This window comes from Pimephales promelas, chromosome 7 (genome assembly GCF_988280905.1).
Source record: "Pimephales promelas chromosome 7, fPimPro1.hap1.1, whole genome shotgun sequence".
NCBI classification, from domain to species: domain Eukaryota; kingdom Metazoa; phylum Chordata; class Actinopteri; order Cypriniformes; family Leuciscidae; genus Pimephales; species Pimephales promelas.
Window position 1 is genome coordinate 6,318,465 of NC_142775.1, and position 18,629 is coordinate 6,337,093.

An 18,629-nucleotide genomic window follows, 5' to 3' on the forward strand; every position below is an offset into this window, starting at 1 on the left:
ATGTGTCATCACGCAATGTCACAATGACACATACTTTATCTTTCTTTCTGTCAGACATGTGCCCATCGCTACCAGCGTCTGTTGTTCCCGAACACACCCCAGGAGGCGCGCGACATCACTGGACGCTGCTACATGCTCAGTCAAGACCTGAGCATCGACAGCCAATCAGACGAGGACGGGGGGAACTGGAAATTCTGTGATGGGCGCACTCGGGGTCATGAGCGATTCGGGGCCTGTCAGCAAGGCTTGGCTGCCACCTTCACTAAAGACTACCATTATGTCATCTTTGGAGCACCAGGGGCGTACAACTGGAAAGGTAGGAATGACATTTGATGCAATACATAAAATGGTGTTTTTGTGTGTTTTGGGAGCAATGTTGAAACACACACGCACACACACAAACTTTTTAGGCATAAAGTCTGGCCAACTCTGAAACTGAAAAATAACGTGCATTCTGTCCATCAAAACGTTAAAAGACACAGGTTATATAACAGAAATACACATCAGCCGTCATTGAACTGACTGTGTGTGGTCTGGGTGTGTCGAATGAGGCTGAGAGCAGGGCAGGTCATTGTTTTGACCTTTGGCATTGGTCTTACCTCATTACCAAATCATATTGCTACCATTTATTACTTATGATCGAGTTAAATAGTCATTAAAAATAGTCAGATGCATTTATATGCATTATGTTCTGAATGCATAGTGACCCCCACTGGCGAGGAGGAGCACTGCAATATTTCGCATTCACTATTTTCTTAATTCACATAATTGTATTCCCTTGTAAAAAAAATAGGTACAGTGTAACATACTTTTTAAAAATAAGTTCTTATTACAGAAATAAGAATATACTTTAGTGCAAACTGAATGTAATGTTTTTGGACACTTAATAGCAGGTTTATTGCTATTAAATGAAAATGTGTTTTAAAATTGGCTGAACTTTTGAGTGCTTTTGATACCCACAGTTTATATTATAAGGTTAACTGAAATATACTTTCATGTAATTTCTATAGAAATATGTATTTAAAAATATATGTAATTGCACATTTGTAATTATGAAGTTAAAACTTAGTACATTAAAAATATGTATTAATAAAATAGCAAATAACCCCATACAGTTACAATCAAGTATTTAACGTGTTCTGTAGTGTTAGTCAACACATTGAAATTTGTGTAAAGCATGATGAAATTACATATCAAAAAGTACTTTGAAATGAAACTTTTAATTTGACATTATTGCAAAGTGCACTACGGAAGCGTATTGCATTCACTTGAAGAAACAAAATCTACTCTGTTTTTCTGAATTAATGAGTTAATTATCTCAGAATTGTGAGATATTTTTTTTTGAAAAACTTTTTTTTTTCATTCTGTTTTTTTTTAATTAATGAGTTTGTGAGATAATCAAGTAATTTATTCAGAAAAACAGTGCAAAAACTTTTTTCCATGAAAAATTATCTTATAATTCTGACATAATTAACTCATTATTCAGAAAAACTAGTTAAAAAAAGAGTAGGTTTGAAGTGAATGCAATACGCTTCCATAGTGCACTGTTTAAAAGTGTACTTAAGTGTGATAAGAAACTATTCTCTTTTTCAGTAGACTTAAGTGGCCTTTTATTTCATGCATATTACATTATCCACATTACAATTTTTTTTAAATATATACTTTTAAGATTTGAAGTGCACATTCAATACAATTAACCACATTTTTCCCCCTCATGGTTTTGCACAATTAAATACATGTTTTCTTTCAAGCAGAACTCAAATCATTTGTTTTCCTGTGTCACAATAATCTTGTTTAGCACTCACCCCATCTTATCTGTTCTCCAGGTATAGTGCGCGTCGAGCAGAAGAACAACACTCTGCTGGAAATGGGCTTGTTTGATGATGGTCCTTATGAGGTCGGGGATGAAAACCGCCTCGATCCAAATCTAGTGCCAGTACCAGCCAACAGTTACTTAGGTGAGTGTGTGTGTGTGTGTTTTGATGTTCATGATTTTTGTGACACTGAATCTTGCACATGTGCAGGCTTCTCTCTGGATTCCGGCCACAGTATCACAGAAAAGGGGAAACTCATCATCGTGTCCGGAGCGCCGAGAGCCAATCACAGCGGTGCAGTGGTGTTTCTGCGCAAGCAAGACGAAGCCTCCACCAGACTCATGTCTGAACACATTCTGGAAGGACCAGGACTCGCGTCCTCCTTTGGATATGATGTTGCTGTTGTGGACCTAAATGGAGATGGGTGAGTGATACATCTGTAGAAAATCTGTAGAAAATAAATGTTGTTTCTTATGAAAAGGAGTGGGTAGATTGTGAAAAAGAAATCTGACAAAATATTCTGGGTTGCACTTTATTTTACAGTAGGTGTACTTAGTGTTCTTAGCTAAGAAAGAACTGAGTAATATAATGTTAATGTTAATACTCTAAAAATGTTTGGTTGTGTTAACCAAACTTTGGGTCAAATATGGACAAGCCCAAACGTTGGGTAAAAATATTAATTAAAAAATATTACCCAATGGCTGGGTTTGTCCATATTTGACCCAAAGTTGGGTTAACACAACCCAGCATTTTTTAGAGTGTAATTACATGGGTTTAGTTAAGGTTCAGGTGTAGGTTCAGGGTTAGTACCTAGTTATTACCCGGTTAGCGTCATTACTGCAATAAGTTCAAATGTTCATGAGAATCTTAATATATATATATATATATATATATATATAGCTTCAGATAATATTAATCAAATAAAATGCCACTTAAGTGTACTTAAAGAGAGTACACTTTCATGACTGTCTGTGTCTCCTAACACACTTGTTAGTGCATCTTATCTTGTCAAATTAAAAGTTTTACATTACAGTACATTTTAAATAAGTTATTTTAACAATATTTTGTCATGTTTCTTTCATGATCTTTTGACTCGCATACTAAAGCTCATGTGAAATACTTGGTTATTTAACTAGTGTGTGTTTTATATAACATTTAAAGTTAATATATTTTAAATGTGCTAAATTGTATATTCATGATTATAAATGTTAAATCTAAAATATTATGAAATACTTGACCTACTTAAACTAAACTTAACATAACTTAGTAACTTAACGTAACTTAATCTTAATTTACCAGAATTCCTTCTCAGCACATTTGGCAGTGCACTTTAATCATTTTTCAAAGACGGAAGTAATAATGAAATTACTAAAAGATGTACTCAAATCCTACTTAAGTGGCTCAAAAGAACTCTGAAGGTCAGCTAATTGAATTTAATAAATATTTCAACTATAAAAAAATTAATTTAATTACAGTACTTAAGTGTCTAAAACATTGCATTCAGTTTGCGCTTAAGTGTATTCTTTTAAAAAAAGAATGAAAAAAGAAAGTCGTTGTTTGGATTTAAATTGGCAAATGCTTAAGAGTCTATGACTGGATCATTATTACAGTGATTATTATGTTTCTAGCATGTTAAATGTTTGTCAACAGTTCTTCTAGCACTAATTGTTGGAGTGTGTAGCTTTTCACTTCTTAAACAATCATGTTGGATGAACATCATGAACATATTCCTGGATGACCATGTCAGGACTCATCAGGCTCAAAGTGTGTAAGAATGGTTGTGAGGAGCATGAAGAATTATTTCCTCAGAGTTATTACCTTAGATTCATTGAGAGTCTTTGGCATGTGCTGGAGGAGACTTTACAGAGTGCTGGACTCTTGTATTGTCAATACAAGATGTTGACCAAAAATGTATGCACCTCTTGATGGAAATAACATCACAACATTTATTTGCATCAAGACAAGCATCAATTTTTGGTCAAGACCTTGTATAGACAAATACTCTCAAATTTAAGGTCTGGACTCAGAGGTCCCAATTCATGTGTGAAAATGATTCTTCATGCTCCTCCCAACCATTCTTACACACTTCGCAAATGTTTGTCCATTTATTATCACTTATTTCAAAGTCTACATTCTCGAAACACTGTTTTCGTGCAAATAAATGGCCAGAACACATTAAAAGTGATCTGTTTTCAGTTAAAATGGTGTTGTGTAAGCGGCCCCTAAGTTATAACTAATGATCTTTGCAATGGAAGTGAATCATTTAAAAACAAACTTTAGTTGGACAATAACTTTATTCTAGAGCTGCTGTAAAGCCAGTTACTTTAATTTCCCGATTATCACTGAAAAGCAGCTTTGAAACAGTCCATATTGTTAAAAGTTAAATGAAGGTGACTTGACTTGACATTTAGGGGCTCTGTACTATTTCACAAGGGTGGGCTGCTAAATCATGTGTATTGTCCCTCCAGTTGGCAGGACGTTGTGGTTGGGGCACCCCAGTTCTACCAGAGAGACGAGGAAGTGGGTGGAGCTGTGTACGTTTACATCAATAAAGCTGGAAGGTGGAAGGACGTCACTCCTACTCGCCTGAATGGAACCAAAGACTCCATGTTTGGACTGGCTGTGGAGAACATTGGAGACATTAATCGGGATTCTTTTGAAGGTTCAATGCAGGAGTGGATTTTTTTTTAGTTTAGGACGGAAAATATTTGAATTCGTTCGGTTGTTTAATATTCTTCCTGCTTGCTTCTCAGATATTGCTGTGGGAGCTCCATATGCAGACTCAGGGTTCGGTAGCGTGTACATCTACCACGGATCCGCCGACGGCATCAATACCAAACCAGCTCAGGTTAGACACTCTCCAATTTCTGTCTCTCTCCGTTTTCTCTTCTGTCTGCCATTTAATGGAAAACGTCAGAGAGAAAGTACTTGGATCAATTAATGGTGGAACTGAAAGGAATAAATAGCACTATGAGCATTTTCCAGTGTTATTCAGTTTAAAAGGTTTTCCATTTTCAGGATGAAACATTGGTGAAAAAAAAATAGACACATATTTTAACATCTGAATGTACTTTGGTTTTGACATTCATCTGATGTAACTTTTTACTAACAAAATATGGTTGCTGTTTGTCAATGTTATCTTGCAGATACTGGAGGGTAAACAGCACAATATTAAGATGTTTGGCTATTCTCTGGCCGGAAATATGGACCTGGATCAGAACTCGTACCCTGATCTCGCCGTTGGGTCGCTCTCTGACACCGTTTTTATTTACAGGTGCTGATAGGTCACTTCTTCTAATGTCAAAGTCGTTACATGAAGATTTTTGAGATGCTATAACAACATCCGTTTGTGTTCAGGTCCAAAACTGTGATTAGCATCAAGCAAGACATCAAGGTGACACCAAAGGAAATTGACTTGATGAAGAAAACGTGTGGCAACAGTATTTGGTGAGATACTGACAAAACGAGAACTTAGAAAGCATCGCATACATTTTGAAGTCTGTCATGTGAAGATAATTATGTGTTTCTTCACAGCTTGACCGTGGAAGCTTGTTTCACATATAGAGCAAACCCTCACACCTACAACCCTAAGATCAGTAAGTCTGTTTACGCTCTTATAATGAGAAACTTTTAATATCTATTACAGGTTTTTATTGTTTAGTCTAAAGGGCCGTTCACACCAAGGACGATAACTATAACTATAAAGTTGGAATCAGTCTACAACTATGTTTTTTACTCTGATGAACCATAAAAACATTGGCAGTCAATCAGAAATCAAAGGGACTTTAAAGAGCATTTAAAGCGGTACAGCACGCTTATACTGTAATAGACAGAACTTTATCATCCATGATATAGTTATCATTTTCTTTATAGTTTTTGTTCGTAGAATGAATGGGCCTCCAAGACAATCATTCAGTAGTCAATCATTCTATCCCTTAAAACTCATCTTTGATCACCAAAATGGCATATTTAAACGTTTTTTTCTTAAAAAAAGTCTTCATGCCGTAAAATATATTTGAATGTAGCTCTACACCCTTGCCTCATTAAGTATACGCAGTTTTATGAATATGCAAATGAGCCCCGCCTCCACTCACTCCAGCTCAGAGATCCACTCGTTGACGATCACACGTTGTCCTGGGGTGCGTTTCCCGAAAGCATCGTTAGCCAACTATGGTCGCAAGTTCCGTCGTTATCAGCATAGTTCAACGATTCGGTGTTTCACGAAACCATCGTTCCAACGAACATTCGCAAACAGCATCGCAAAGTTGTGTGGTTTGAACAACAGCTCTCGACCTGTGGTTAGAAGCATCGTTTCTATATTGCAACACATTTGGAGGTAATAAATCCTTATCTTGAGCATAATGAGCAAGCTGACATTCAGTACAACCGGTGCCTTTTATTTAGAATACATACAAATGTAATTTACGTCTTTTAGTTTGTCAAGAAATTTGAAGTAACGTGTTTGAAAAGTGCGCATGTGCGAACACGCTCCACTATGCAAGAACGAGCCAAATATTGAGTCTGGTAATAAAGCAAAACAACTGAGAACAATTATAAATAGTCCTCAAATGACATGTCTGTAATTTATATAAAACAAATCTAGCGTTAATTGGATCTCAAACAGTTTCATTAAAAGTAGTTATTACTCCACCACGTGCGAAACCAACGTGGTTGAACGATACTTTGCGACAGTGGGTTTCGGGAAACAGTCGTGACTAGCTAGTTGATTTTTCCAACGATGCATCGTACTATGGTAGTGAAGCAGTGAACTACCTCGTTGTATGGGAAACGCACCCCTGATTGGTTACAAGGTAGTTTGTGACGTCAGAAACACCAGCGATTTCAAACTGTGTTTTTGAGACTGTCTTTGGTTCCCAGCAGTTTGAAAGAGAAGCTTATGAATTTACACATGGTTTGTCTTAAAGCATATTAAATACACCATATATACATATAAACAACATTAAAATCTTGATTTTCATCACAGGGGGACTTTAAGATTTAATCCAATTGTATTCTTTGTTAATAATGCTGTTATAGAAGACAATATATGCTCACTGGAGTAAATAAGTGCATTTCTTTGTTCTGAGGTCTAAAGGTCCACACATCCTAAATCAGATTTTGTTTGTTTTCCAGCCATTTCCTGTACATTGGAGGCAGAGTGGTACCGCAGGAAGCTGGGTCTCCCATCTAGAGTTGTGTTTCTGGAGAAGAACGAGATGGATCAGGACTTCCAGTCGACCGGCACTCTGGAGCTACGAGGACAAAACAAAAAAGCTTGTTACAAGAGCAAACTCAGATTACAAGTAAATAAAGCTTTGAAGTCGTAGTGATAGACATTTTCTTCCATATTGTGACGTATAGCTGAGTGAACAGATTTTTCGAAAAACTAAAAATGTGGGTATAGGGCGCTTGGTTCAACGGTGTGAGCGACATCGTTTTCAAGTAAAAACGTAAAACTCTTAATGCGTTTTAGCCGTTCATTTACACGACAACAGCGTTTTGGGTTCCTGAAAACGCAAACTTTTGAAAACGGGTTTCAAAGTTCACGTTTTTGAAAACGGTCTCCATGGAAACAACAAAAGCACGAATCTCTGAAGACGATGACATCATGCACATGCATATTACGTGTTCAGTCTATAGTGTTTCTTCGCCATATCTAATGGCCTGGCAGCAGAATACACCGTTTTTAGTCGTTTTCACAGATTCGTGTGAATGGGGATCGTTTTGACAATGGTGTCGTCATTCGTGGAAAACTCAAAGAGAAAAACTTTTCCGTTTTAAGCACACTGTATGATTTTGACCATGATTTAGCTGTCTGAGACTAATTTATTAAATTCTAAAAGATTTTTCAGATCCTAGGCTAAAATCTGAAGTCTTTGATCGCTAGTTTGACGTTCACCGACAACCGATTAGTAACTATTACTATCAAATTTGACCTTGATTTTATGCACAGTTTAACTCAACTAGCCTGACCGCGTCGTCTGACTTCATACAAGCGCCCCGCCGCGAGAAAGAAAACACTTTTCAATTATGCCATTCCAGACTCTGTCTACGAAGCAAAGCAAAGTAGCAGAGTTTGGTATTACCAGGCTATAGCTCAACCAGCGCAGTCTCATCCCAAGACGTCATACAACTGACGCTTTTGACCATACGTTAACATTCGCCTTTTTAGGGTACCCTTAAACGTCGGTTAGATGACGTTATCGAATCCTAACCCTACCCCAGACCTAAACCTACCCCGTCACCTAACCGACGTTAAAGGTAAAGCCTCAGTTGTATGACGCCCCAGGATCGTCATAAGGGTATCCTAAAAAGGCGAATGTTGACGTATGGTCAAAAGCGTGTTATATGACGTCTTGGGATGAGACTGTGTTAGCTCAACCAGGCCTTGTCCTCAATACATGTTGACTGAGTGGGATCTGCTGTGCTCTGGTTTTCAGGAAGGCATCAGGGATAAGCTCAGAGCGATTCCTATCGAGGTGTCTGTGGCCATTCAGAGTGCTAAGAGAGGCAAACGGCAGAGCTCGCTGCCACAACTAGTGCCAATACTGGACTCCACTGTGCCCAACAAGACCATCACTGAGGTATACTCGCAGTTTACAACACAGGAATCTAATGAAGATCACTGGCGTGAGGAGTAATGCGAGTGGCCTTAGCTTTTGGTGCAACCAATCGCAGAACAAGTACAACATGTTCCTGGATCAACCTCTTTGTTGATACTGGAACAACAATCCAATCAACCAATCAAGTTTACAGTTTATGTCAAGTTTAGGCTTACAACCAGGGTTAGGTGCTTCTACATCAGTGTTATTACCCTTATTAGTTATGGTATAGGGTTAGGGATAAGGACCACATTTTTTGGACAATAATGTTGTTCCAGGATCAACAAAATATGTCAATCCAGGAACATGTCTTACTTTGCAAAATCACAGTGATCTCCTTGGTCAACCTCTTTGGTTATCCTGGAACAACAAACCAATCAACCAATCAGATTTGAGGGATAGGTTTATAGTTTATTTCAAGTTTAGACTTACAACCACAGTTAGGTGGTTCTACATCAGTGTTATTAACCTGTCATCATTTCCCTCTGATTTTAGGGATAAGTTATGAGTTAATGTAAGGACTAAAGTTTCAGACAAAATATGTTGACCCAGGAATGCGACTAACTCGGCAAAACCAGAACGTCCTGACCGAACCGAGTTCTAGTCCACCTTTTTCCGAACTCCTTCCTTTTTCCATCATAAATCAATTCAGAGGTGTTTATTTTAAATAAAAATAAAGAAAATGTTCTAAAAGTGGAAGGGAATGTGTTTATAGGGTTTGGCACAGGGACAAATAAAGTCCCAATAAAGAAGCATCCATTTTTTCAGACATTGAATATGTTATTATTGCATAGTGATTTATAATGTACTACAGTACAATGCAATAGATCTGCCGCTTTTTGCATAAATAGCTGTTAGAATAAATAGCATAATTCACTTTAGGTATAAATAGCATCTAACTACTATTTACACTATAGTGCAAATAAGATGCTATTTTCCTGTAGTGTAAATCGGATCTATCATTAATTTTGCACTTAGTGGCAGATATTATTTGCACCTCAGTGTATTACCTTTGCCAGTGTATAACTTATCAAATAGTACTTTTTATTACTGATATAATATAATTTAATATAGTAAATGCAATATTATATAATTAATGTCAGCAAAACGTTTCGCATAGACAAAAATTGTTAAAGGCTGATAAATGAAGTGATATAACAAACCTAGACTTGTTTCCTGGTCTATAGGTGAACTTCCTGAAGGAGGGTTGTGGCACGGACAACATCTGTCAGAGTAACCTACATCTGCAGTACAGGTTCTGCTACAGGGAGTCCAAACAAGATGTGTTCCCTCCTCTACCGCTGTGTGTACCAGCAATAAACCCAACACACACTAGCTCTCTTTACATCTACATATAGAAATATGGGTCCCACTTTATATTAAGTGGCTTTAAGTACTAGTTAATTACATTGAAATTAATAATTCGATACAATGGACTTATTGTGTACATACATGTTTTTACACTGTACTTACATTTTAAAATTCCAGCATGTAATTACAGCTACAATTAATTTATGTAATTACATGTGTAATTACACAGTTGACCCTCCCCTCACACCTTAACCTACCCTTAAACCGACCCATACCACCACACCTGTCCCTAACCTTACCCGTATCACACCTCAATAGCAGCGAAAGTGTTTTACAATACAACAGGAACTCAATAATACATTGTACTTATTGTTCAATGTAATTACATAGTACTTAAAGCCACTTAATATAAAGTGGGACCGAAATATGAACTGATCAAGTGGAAATTGAGAAATATTAATAATGTATCAAATTACAATACATATAATTAGATTGTTTAATGCATTAAATGACGGTTGCACTTTATTTCGATAGTCGCTTTAGACGTTCTACTAATTATAAGTAACTTTTCAACTACATGTCAAGAAACTCTCATTGGAGTATTAGTATATTATAGTAGACCGTCAGGTTATGGTTAGGTGTTAGGCTTTGGGTTTGGAGAATAAGTTTACTTGTAGTCGCCAAGTTACTTATAGTTAGTTAAATGTCTGTTCGGTGACCAACAAAATAAAGTGTTAGCAGATATTAAGCTTGACAGTCTACTTATAGACCATTTCACAAGATGTAAACAACACTGGTCCAGAAGCACTTCCTGTTTCAGTTTTTTAACACTACATAAAAGCTGGGATAAAATACAACCAACAGAACATTTAAAACTGAATCAAAAAGTTAAACAAACATCTTTAAGATGTTTTCTTTACATGTGAAATAAAGAAAACAAACTGAAACAGGAAGTGCTTCTGGACCAGTGTTGTTTACATCTTGTGAAATGGTCTATAGTCTAATGAGAGTTAGTTGACATGTAGTTGCAAAGTTACTTATAGTTAGCAGAATGTCTAAAGTGGACTACCGAAATAAAGTGTTACCTAAATGACAACTGACTCCATGAAATTAAAAGTGATTGATTGCCTGTCATTTAAGGAACATATATCAGTATAAAAGGTGTCTTTGTTGGTGTGCAGTGTGTTGATTGCTCAAATCCGTCCCTCAGGGAGAATGGTGTGCCAGTGATTTCTCTGAGTGATCAGAAGGACATTGCTCTGGAGGTCACAGTGAGGAACAGAAATGGAGATGATGCTCATGAAGCCAAATTGGTGGCGCAGTTTGATGAATCTCTCTCATACTCTGGATTCAGATCTCTGAGAACTACTGTAAGTGTAACTGCACTCTCACGCTAATGTTTAGTAAATCTGGTCAACAAATGGGAATTGGGCATCAAGACCTGCAGTGTAAATGATTAACCCAGTGGTCTGATGTCATGTGACCAAACCTCTGTCATCCTGTAGGATAAACACGTGATCTGTGCTGCCAATCAGAATGGCTCTCTGGCAGACTGTGAGCTGGGAAACCCTTTTAAACGGGATTCAGAAGTCAGTAACGCTTCAACGATGCCGTATTAATCTTTTTCATGAATTGTCATTTTAATAAAAATGATTGTTCTGTAGGTAAAATTCTACATCATATTGAGCACTGGCAACATATCACTCGACACCAAAGAAGTTGAGATCGACCTTCAGCTGGAAACGTATGAAATATTCCAAATGTCAAAACCACTCTTGATTTATGCATGTTTGATATATCAACTAATTGTATGATGAATGTATGATGATGTTTACCATATACACATACAGAACGAGTTCACAGGAGGGCCTGAGCAAAGTGAAGGCCAAAGCCAAAGTGGTGATTGAACTTCTTCTTTCTGTACAAGGGTGCGTATCATCACTTTATTTATGCGGGATCGTTGCAAATCTAAGCACAGATTGAGACATTTTTCGAGATGTTTAGGGTGTTTTTTCATCAGTAACAGAAGCAGCAGATGTGAGCAGAGACATTAAGGAGATATTTCCTGACTTCCATTTGCATTTTAAAGTAACATTAAACATGTTGCACCATTGCAGAGCCGCTGGGACTCTTATGTTTAAAGGATCACTTTAAAAAAAAAAAAAACTTTTGCTGATAATTTACTCACCCCCATGTCATCTAAGATGTCCATGTCTTTCTTTCTTCAATTGAAAAGAAATGAAGGTTTTTGATGGAAACATTCCAGGATTTTTCTCCATATAATGGACTTCAATGGGAACCAAACGGTTCAAGGTCCAAATGAGAGTTTCAGTGCAGCTTCAAAGGACTTTAACTGACACCAGATGATGAATAAGGGTCTTATCTAGCGAAACGATCGATTTCATTCATTGAATGAACCAAATGACTCGAAAAAAGATTTGTTCATTTTGATGAACGAGTTTAAACAGGAGAGTCACGAACGCGCATCACAGAACAGAGCAAGGTGACTATTTTTGCTTATAAAACTTAAACTTTTTTCTTTATTTTTTAAATGAGCAATCGTTTCGCTATATAAGACCCTTAATCATTGTCTGGTGTCGTTTAAAGCCCTTTGAAGCTGCACTGAAACTCTCATTTGGACCTTGAACCGTTTGGTTCCCATTGAAGTCCATTATATGGAGAAAAATCCTGGAATGTTTTCATCAAAAACCCTAATTTCTTTTCGACTGAAGAAAGAAAGACATGAACATCTTGGATGACATGGGGGTGAGTAAATTATCAGCAAAAGTTTTTTTAAAAAGTGAACTACTCCTTTAAGGGTCAAGGCTTCTGATACAACGGCAAAGTCTCAAGCAGGGGTTACCATGAAGTTGTAGAAATACAGACATCAATATGTCAGCTCTGTACTCTTGAGAAAAGCACTTAACCCCAGGTTAAAAGCAGCTGATAATAACTACTAGTGTACTGTATCTCTGCACTCATATACTTAGTAGAATGACTCCCCTTTGAAAAAGAACACGTTAAAATTACAGAAATAATATACTTTAAAAGAATATACTTAAGTGCAAACTTAATTATAATTATGTATTATAGTTTGTGTTTATATTAAATATAATTAGTTGAGTGTAATTTCATAATTACCTCTGTTGAAATACAGTAAATAAACAGGCATTTATGGCAAAGTATGTCCTTATTGAAAGTTGCCATATTTTTTACACATCTGTAATGATGAAGTTTCAATTTAGTACATTTAAAATATATTGACTTTAAGTGTAAAATCAAATAACACACTAAGGTTAAAATTATAATCAAGTACTTTACATTTGCTTTGGTATGTTAGTCAACTCATCAAAATAAGTACTTTAAAACTTAACAAAAGATCATGGTTATAAGACATTGAATTTGACATTATTACAAAGCACAATTTTTAAAAGTGCACTTAATTGTTAAGAAACAATCATGAAAGGATACTCTCTTTAAGTACACTTAAGTGTCCATTTATTTCATGCAAGTTTTTTGTTTCTAATTAATAGACATTTTAAGTACACAAGTGCAACACAAATCAGTTGTGCTCCATCCTATCACATGTCAGCAGGCGTGTTGTACAGTATCTGACTGCTGTCTGTCTGTTGTGTATCAGGGTTGCCAAACCGTCTCAGGTCTATTTTGGAGGTCAAATCAGAGGCATGAGTGCCATGAAGACGGAGGAGGAAGTCGGCAGCTTGGTCGAATATGAATTCAGAGTAAATGCCAAAATAACTTTCATGAATTATACACCTTTTTAGATATCATTTTTTGCAAAGCACTACTTCTAGCCTAAGATTTGTTCTTGTTTTTATCTTGTTTTGCAGGTGATTAATTTGGGAAAGCCTCTGAAGTCTTTTGGCACTGCATCTTTAAACATCCAGTGGCCTAAAGAAAGTTCTGTGGGGAAATGGCTGCTGTATCTGATGAAGATCAACACCAAGGGCCTGCAGTTAGTCACCTGTTCCCCGGAGAGAGAGATAAACCCTCTCAGACTGAGTGAGGTACCAAATATATTCCTGTCTTAGTTTACATCTGACGCAGACAGCAACATAACGTCGGCCCACATCTGGTACACATATTCTACTTTTTTTTTTTATTGCAATTTTTTGAGAGATTTTTATTTTTTAACCCTTATGCTGCATTAGGGACATTTTTGGTCTTTTGCGGTTTAATTTCTTTGACCATTTTGGCTGTTTTAATGCAAATGGTATGAAATTTGGCAAAATTGTGACTTTTTGGATACATGTAAAAAATGTGATCCCATTTTGCAAAATATGTATAACACACACTGTGTAGATCAAATAGTAACACTCAGCACCATAAAGACCAAAAATGGCCCATTGAAACCCATTTAAACGTTGTTTAAATCTGAGGCTGTCAGTAATACATGAAACATGATTTTTGCACAAACATCCTTTCATTTTGAAGCAAAAGCATTATATTTGCATTATATAGTGTATTCCACCAGATGACGTCACTACATATTTATTCCCTATGGGTGGAAATGCACCTTATTTTAGGCAATAGGCAATGTTTAATAGGTGGCCATTTTTGGTCTCTAACGCGCTAAGTGGGATTTTTTGCAAAGTGGGACTGTGATAATCCAAATCTAAAGTTTTCTCTTTGCATTTAGTTTATTGAAAATAATTGAATTTTTGTGTTTTTTCCTCTTATACAAATCGATGGTTTCGCAAACAAAACTGGTAATTAAAGGGTTAAAATCCTGAAATTGAATACATTTTTGGTAGTTATGATGAGGACTGATGCTGGTTAAAAGATTTAACTTGGTAAAAGTGGAAAATAATAATAATATATAATATTTTAGGCAATGTTTAATATGTGGCCATTTTTGGTCCTTAATGCACTCAACGGTGTTAAAAATCTAATGCAGCACAAGGGTTAAATTACTAGATTTGATTAATACATAATACATAAATGGTAATTTAAGCACATTCAACACATTCTTTCAATTTACATTCAAAGTAACTCACAATTACATGCATAACCTTTTTAATTCAGCTCAAAATATATTACATTGAGTCTTTGTATGGCAAGCCGTTTTAACATTCATTTGCTACTAGTGCTTATTCATTAGATACTAGTACTTATTCCAAATGTTACTAGCAAGAATTTTTATTTTACTAGTAAGATTTTTAATTGAACTATACAGTGGCTGTTCTGACTAGTCATAACATAAGTCTAGTAAAAAAAAAAAATTGTTACTAGTAAGAATTACAAAAGATACTAGTGTCCAATAGGTACTGGTATCTAATAAATAAGGACTAGTATCTAATGAATAAGTACTAGTATCTAATGAAAAGGCACTAGTACCTAAAGAATAAGCACTAGTAGCTAATGAATAAGTACTAGTACTTAATGAAATAGATACTAGTATGTTAAATATGTAAAATAGATACTAAAAGTAGGTTAAATTGATTAAAAGTTAAAACAGCTCGCCATAGTCTTTATCTTTTCAGACCTCTTGTGGGGAAAATAAAATAAATAAATAACATGATATCTCATGACTCTTTCCACTAGATGGCCGTGGTTCAATTGAGACTAAAATCCTAGGGTCTTGGACCCCTCTGATGAACACTTGATTTTTAAAAAAAATGTTTTAAAAAATGCGTTTTGGGTCAAAATGACCCCTAATAAAAAATAAAAAAATGCGACATCAAGGAAACATTTTTAGGAGTTAACCTTTCTGGCTGAGATTGATGCTAAAAACATGGACAAATAGTAGACACATCTGTGACTCTTTTAGGAGTCGACGTCAGCCAGGAGAAAGCGTGAGCTGGAGGAGAGGAGACCATCTGACGGGAGTAAAACATCCCTCTTCACTGACAAACGCAAGCACAAGATTCTGGTAATGAGATTTAGTCATTTATATTTGTAGTGAACTTTAATTTTTAGGAATGATTGGACCAAAACAACTTTATTATTTCTCACAGTCGTGCAGTGGTGATGCCAGATGTGTGGAGATGAAATGCCCCCTACAGGGCTTGGACAGCACTGCAGTCATCGTTTTAAAATCCCGGCTGTGGAATTCCACTTTCCTTGAAGTAAGGATAACGGCGAGGGCTTATTTAGTTCTCTTGAAACAATGCCTGAGGTTGTTAACGCAATCTGTTTTGTTTTCCTCTCAACAACAGGATTATGCGTCCTACAATTACCTTGATTTAATAGTGAAAGCCTCCATAAGTCTGGATGTCTCCGCCAATAACATTGTCCTTAAAAATGCTGAGACCCAGGTAACACAGTTTCCTAAAGTGTAACACAATGAAGTCTGTGACATTAAAGACATTGAACACCTGTACGTCTGTACGTTCCCAGGTGAGGCTGACCGTGTTCCCCGAGACGACAGTGACTCCGTTCGGAGGAGTTCCCTGGTGGATCATTCTCGTGGCTGTTTTAGCTGGGATTCTGATGCTGGCTCTCCTAGTTCTGTTACTCTGGAAGGTAATAAAACACTCACACACACAAACATAAAGCTAACAAAAAGCCCAACGGCATCAGCCACATGGATAAGAGTTCCTTAAGGAGTATTTCAGGTTAAAAGCTCATACTGTATGTGGACTTCTCTGTTCTGAATTTGTTTTGGTTTTCTAATACACATTATTTATTCTGGTATTTACAATTTTAATGGCCCTAAAAAAAATGTGGAGACTTTAGACCCGTTCACACCAAAGACGATAACTATAAATAGTGCGATAAAGATATAGTTCTAAAAATCATTCTCAATATTAAAGGGATACTTCACCTCTGGAAAGATGAATGTGTATAAAAAATGGGTCATTTATGTAGAAGAAATGTGAAATTATTTTTGATTTCGATGAACCAATAGCAGCCTTCAAATACGTGAGCAGAAGTTGTGTTGAAATTCTAACTTCATTCTAACTTCTTTTGCCTCACGTTACTAACGGTAAAAATAAGTTTCCATTTAACCCTCTGATGGTCTTCGGTCAGAAGTGACTGGACACCTAAAAATGAAACTTCCTCCATCCCAGTAAAAACCAATGCAATTAATTTTTGTTCTATAATATTTATTCTTTTTAATTTAGTGTTTTGATACAATTTGATTGAATTTATTAATATTTTTGCAATATTCATGGCCTATTTTTGCCATTTATTTTTTTTTTTCCGTATTTTTTTACGACCACTTAGCATGCTCGGATCATGAACTTAATTATTTTTTGTGTTCACATCCCTAATGCCAGAAATGTGACCAAGTTTCGTAACATTCAGATGAAGCTGTGATTTTTAAAAATTCAAAACAGATTTTTTGTAATCTGAATTTATTGGTTTGTATGTGTATAAAAGTGTGTTTGTATGTGTGTGGGTGTGTGTGAATTTTTTGCACTCTTGATTTTGTAGAGTGTCACCCCTTTACTGCGGTGTATTTTCTTTTAGAATCGTGGCCGATTTGTAGATTGTACAATTTTTTTTTTTTTTTTTTGTAAATTTCCCATTCATTTCCTATGGGTCGGTCATTTTTGACTGAAGACCACGAGTGTGACTATTTTTTTACGACCACTAAGCATGCTCGGATCATGACCTCAATTTTTTTTTTTATTCACATACCAAATGCCAGAAAAGTCACCTAGTATCATAACCTTCCGATGAAGCTGTGATTTTTAATAATTCAAAACAGAAAATTATTCGGTCAGAAATGACCATCTGAGCGTTAATACGATACTTGATCATGAATAACATTAAGTGTATTTATATATAAATAACATTCAGAAACTATATTTAAAATTAAATTAATAAGGTTCAATAAATAAATATTGCTACAAAAAAGCAAGAAATAACGTATTGATTATGACTGATATTTGACATGCATGGACCGATGCACACAGCGGCACTGTTAAGGACGAGCCACTAACAAAGTAATCTTTTTTGACATAATGTTCTCTCTCCTAAAGTGTGGCGAGTGTAAATGTCAGAATTATATGTCTAAAGAATTGAAGTCTGTCCGGCTTATTGATGCAGTTCATCTATCTGATATTTTATTCCAAACGTTACTCCTGAGCCGGCGTAAATATTTAGTTGCAACATGACATCATGACTTTTGCGTGGCGTGTTATCTCTATGCATTTTGAGCTATCCGCGTGTATGCGTGTATGTCTACGCCATTAACGTTCGCGTCATTCCGCGTGTCCGTACACGCCGTCAAATGTCCAGTCATAAATGCCATTAACCCCAGTGATGGTTAGGTTTAGGGACGGGGTTGAGGTAAGTCATATATTTATATAACGTTAAGTCAACGGCGTTCATAAACACGCTGAAAAGCGATTATGCGTCTTTATAGCACGGCAAAAATGGAATTACGAATTGGCGTGTCATACACATGCTACTTCATGAGATCAGTCTGTTAGTTGGAATATAGAGTTACAACGTTAAAATCTTTAGTAGTGCGTAAGTTGTAAACTAGTTACATCAAAACTAGGCTGAGTTGTAACGTACACACAGCTGGTGCAACTGGGAGATTGGGACACTTCAGGTTTTACTGCCCTAAATGCTTTTGTGGCCACTGCATATGAATTAATTTGTCTTTTGTCTTCAGTACAAGCCTCCTCATGACATGTTTGCAATGACCCGTGAATTTGCCCCCTCTGTAGTGCGGTTTCTTCAAGCGGGCCCAGAAGGACGAGTACGATGCCGCAATTCACAAAGCTGAGATTCACACTCAGCCCTCAGACAAACTGTCCACTGAGGCCTAGCTCTCCTCACCAGGGTAAAGCACGATCGCTGCAGCAGATTGGTGTCTGCATGACGTGTGGCCTAACTCACTAACTCCTCCTTTGCTCTGACAAAAGGAAGGGAAAGACTCATGCGTGCTTCGCTCTTTCCGTGTGAAGCTCAGTTTGTTTCG

The 18,629-nt window shown here is 36.5% G+C and overlaps 1 protein-coding gene across 4 annotated transcripts in view; it reads left to right on the forward strand.

The window, feature by feature from the left end:
- The window catches only part of itga6a (integrin, alpha 6a), a 46,256-nt gene that overhangs the window by 18,526 nt on the left and 9,101 nt on the right, over positions 1-18,629 (forward strand). Inside the window, exons 4-25 of one of the 4 annotated variants that reach the window (XM_039647267.2) lie at positions 55-316; positions 1,827-1,958; positions 2,025-2,238; positions 4,283-4,476; positions 4,568-4,662; positions 4,961-5,088; positions 5,172-5,261; positions 5,349-5,410; positions 6,948-7,117; positions 8,255-8,398; positions 9,604-9,719; positions 10,938-11,097; positions 11,233-11,316; positions 11,392-11,471; positions 11,578-11,655; positions 13,368-13,470; positions 13,579-13,755; positions 15,519-15,620; positions 15,706-15,816; positions 15,907-16,005; positions 16,088-16,213; positions 18,376-18,491. In XM_039647267.2, the coding sequence (XP_039503201.2) occupies positions 55-316; positions 1,827-1,958; positions 2,025-2,238; positions 4,283-4,476; positions 4,568-4,662; positions 4,961-5,088; positions 5,172-5,261; positions 5,349-5,410; positions 6,948-7,117; positions 8,255-8,398; positions 9,604-9,719; positions 10,938-11,097; positions 11,233-11,316; positions 11,392-11,471; positions 11,578-11,655; positions 13,368-13,470; positions 13,579-13,755; positions 15,519-15,620; positions 15,706-15,816; positions 15,907-16,005; positions 16,088-16,213; positions 18,376-18,477 (2,829 nt within the window). In that variant the 3' untranslated portion in view covers positions 18,478-18,491. Of the gene's footprint in view, positions 1-54; positions 317-1,826; positions 2,239-4,282; positions 4,477-4,567; positions 4,663-4,960; positions 5,089-5,171; positions 5,262-5,348; positions 5,411-6,947; positions 7,118-8,254; positions 8,399-9,603; positions 9,720-10,937; positions 11,098-11,232; positions 11,317-11,391; positions 11,472-11,577; positions 11,656-13,367; positions 13,471-13,578; positions 13,756-15,518; positions 15,621-15,705; positions 15,817-15,906; positions 16,006-16,087; positions 16,214-18,375; positions 18,492-18,629 lie in introns of all 4 variants that reach the window. The other 3 variants (XM_039647266.2, XM_089132992.1, XM_039647265.2) reach the window with 3 other exon arrangements.